The sequence below is a fragment of the Sinocyclocheilus rhinocerous genome, unplaced genomic scaffold, assembly GCF_001515625.1.
Source record: "Sinocyclocheilus rhinocerous isolate Xijiao unplaced genomic scaffold, SAMN03320098_v1.1 scaffold2428, whole genome shotgun sequence".
In the NCBI taxonomy this organism is placed as follows: Eukaryota; Metazoa; Chordata; class Actinopteri; order Cypriniformes; family Cyprinidae; genus Sinocyclocheilus; species Sinocyclocheilus rhinocerous.
In genome coordinates this window covers 142901-145960 of record NW_015643186.1, presented here as the reverse complement: position 1 = coordinate 145960, position 3060 = coordinate 142901, and the positions used below count along the sequence as shown (strand labels likewise).

At 41.8% G+C, this 3060-nt stretch overlaps 1 protein-coding gene across 6 annotated transcripts in view; it reads left to right on the top strand.

Annotated features, from left to right (window-relative positions):
* cntrob (centrobin, centrosomal BRCA2 interacting protein) overlaps window positions 1-3060 on the top strand; it is a 30487-nt gene that overhangs the window by 24052 nt on the left and 3375 nt on the right. For 5 of the 6 annotated variants that reach the window (XM_016574590.1, XM_016574586.1, XM_016574587.1 and 2 more), the window contains 5 exons: window positions 1382-1515; window positions 1669-1806; window positions 1926-2073; window positions 2164-2248; window positions 2859-3032. In XM_016574590.1, coding sequence (XP_016430076.1) covers window positions 1382-1515; window positions 1669-1806; window positions 1926-2073; window positions 2164-2248; window positions 2859-3032 — 679 coding nt within the window. The remainder of the gene's footprint in view (window positions 1-1381; window positions 1516-1668; window positions 1807-1925; window positions 2074-2163; window positions 2249-2858; window positions 3033-3060) is intronic. The other variant, XM_016574591.1, reaches the window with a different exon arrangement.

Below are 3060 nucleotides of genomic sequence, written 5' to 3'. Positions count from 1 at the left end.
CACACACACACACACACACACTTACTCACTCACTCACTCTCTCACACACACACACACACACACACTTACTCACACACACACTTACTAACTCTCTCACACACACTTACTATCTCTCTCACTCACTCACACACACACACTCACACACACTCACTCACTCACTCACTCACACACACCTAACCTACTTGTAAGAGTACTATTGAGTGCAGCGGGGCCTAGCCGAAGCACCTCAGTTTTTTCAGCGTTTAGTTGCAAAAATTATTAGCCATCCAAGTTCTCACTTCGTCAAAACATGAGTAAAGATGTTGTAAAGAAGAATCATTTTCAAGTTTGATTGGAAGGTAAAGTTGGAGGTCATCGGCGTAGCAATGATTGTTAATATTATATTTCGGCGTAGCAATGATAGTTAATATTATATTTCTGAAGAATGGAGCCTAGGGGAAGCATGTAGAACGAGAACAATAAAGGACCAAGAATAGAACCCTGTGGAACACCATAAGGGATGGGCGCAGAAGGTGAGGTGAACAACCCAATATTTACTGGAAAAGTCCTACCCTTTAAATAAGAGGTGAACCACTGTAATGCCGTGCCTTGAACCCCTACTACACATTTGAGTCGATTCAAGAGGATGTCATGGTCGATAGTGTCGAAGGCTGCACTCAAATCTAACATTATCAGAATGGCAGATGACCCCGAATCAATGGACAGCAAAAGATCATTCATAACTTTAAGCAAGGCTGACTCTGTACTGTGAAGTGCTCTAAAACCAGATTGGAACTTATCCAGAATGTTAAAAGCTTCCAGGTAAGAAGTAAACTCCTTTCTCTAAAACCTTAAAAATAAATGGGTGTTTAGAAATCGGCCGGTACTTACTAAGAACAGATGGATCAAGGTGAGATCTTTTTAACAGGGGCTGTACAGAAACATGTTTAAAGAACTCTGGGAAATCCCCACTAGTCAAAGAACTGTTTATAATAGTTAAAAGGGCAGGGCTAATAGTGTCCAACACCTCTCTAAGCAAACGGCCAGGCAGTACAGTACAGAAATTAATGCAATAAATTGAGATGGAGACACTGGTTTAAAACTAGTGAAACTGCTAGAAGGAGAGATCAGGTGAGAATGAACCGTGTCAGGAGGAGAGAGGTGAGATCTGATATCTTGTACTTTCTGCACAAAGAAACCTAAGAATTCTGCGCAGGTCACAAGATGATAGTCGAGCAGTTTATAGTTTTAAAAGGAACTTTTGGCCTGTTTGCGTTCATGGCAATCATTACCATTGTAGTTAGTGTTACAGTTATAGTTATAATTGTTGCTATAGTTGTAATTATCGCTGTAGTTGTTGATGTACTGTGAATGTGTCTTTATGCTCGTGTGTTTGTTGCAGACACGGTTCGAGGCGCAGAAGTCTCAGATGGAGGCAGAGTTTCGTCTGTCGTTAGAGCGGCAGATCAATGAGAGACTGACGGCCATACAGGAGGAGAACGCAACACACAATGCACAACTACGACAACAACACAGGTACACACTTCAGTGACATGATCGTGAGCACACGCAGTTCACACACACTGAACAATGCTGCATTACTAATGTCAGCTAATGTGCTGTTTCTGTGAGGCTTATGGGGTAGACAACATCATCAGCTCAGTGTGTGTGTGTGTGTGTGTGTCGCAGGAAGCAGCTGCTGGATCTGAGTGCGCGGCACGAGCGGGAGCTGGCGGCTCAGCTGGATCAGTTCAGAACACAGTTACAGGAGAAAGACGACAAACTGCAGCATCTCACACACAGCTACCAGCACAAGTACAGCTCCAAGTGTGTGTGTGTGTGTGTGAGAGAGTGTGTGTGTGTGTGAGAGAGTATGTGTGTGTGTGTGTGTGTGTGTGTGTTAGGCTGTTATGATAATGTGTATGATCTCTTATATGTGTGTGTAGACTGTCAGAGATGCAGGAAGAGCTGGTTTCCATGGCGGCGTCTAAAAGGAAGCTGGAGGCGCAGAGGGAGGAGCTTGTGTCCCGCCTACAGGGAATGATGCGCTCCCATTGGGCGGAGGCTTTGAGGCTGTTGACCAATCAGGAGCAGGTACAGCAGTCATGGGATAATAACCCTAATATTTGAGCCAGTCATTATAGTGCGTATAACACACTGATGTGTGTGTGTGTGTGTGTGTAGATGGAGAGTTTTTTATCACCCGTCGCTCAGTGGGAAGCATCCAAAACGTCCTCTTCTCCTCCTAAAAGGGACACACATGCGTCAGGTGATCAGTCTCTCTCTCACATAGTCAAATATTTGTGGACAGACAGTTTGTTTTTGTAGGATTATTTAATTCTGTGACATTAATGTCTTTGAATTATTTTTCTGTGGGTCATTTGATTAAAATATTTTGTTAGATACATAAATAATATAAAGAGGTTTTTGTGAATATTAAGAGTAATTTTTGTATATTAATGCACATTCTGAACATGTATACTGTATAACATGACTCCAGTTAATTTCATATGCTTTAATAGCAGTTAATATTTAAATTAGAAGGCGGCAGAAGGTGTTTGATACTACACAATCTTTTGAATCCTTAAACTTGGCCCTATAATAGTTAGATGTTTGTTTGGTAACACTTTATTTTAAGGTGTCTTTGTTACACGATCCATGTACTTACTATTATAATAACACTTAATTATGCATAATTACATGCAAGTAATCCTAATCCTAACCCTAACCATATAGTAAGTACATGTAGTTAATTAATATTACTCAGTACTTAAATTTATAATTACATTGTAACAAGGACACCTTAAAATAAAGTGTAACCGTTTGTTTTTGAAACCTGACAAACAGGAAGTAAAGCATTACACTGTTTGATCAAGCAGCTCCGCAGGCCGTGGTTCTGCATCTGTCCAGAGAGAAAGAGCGAGGGATGAGATCAGAGGAGCAAGAGACGAGAGCGCAGAGTGAAACAAGCTCACACTCGGAGTTTGGACTGTTGAACTGCAGCACTTCATTCTGTCCACTGGAGCCAGTGCTGGAGCACACGGATATGACAGGTACACTCACTCACTCACTCACTCACTC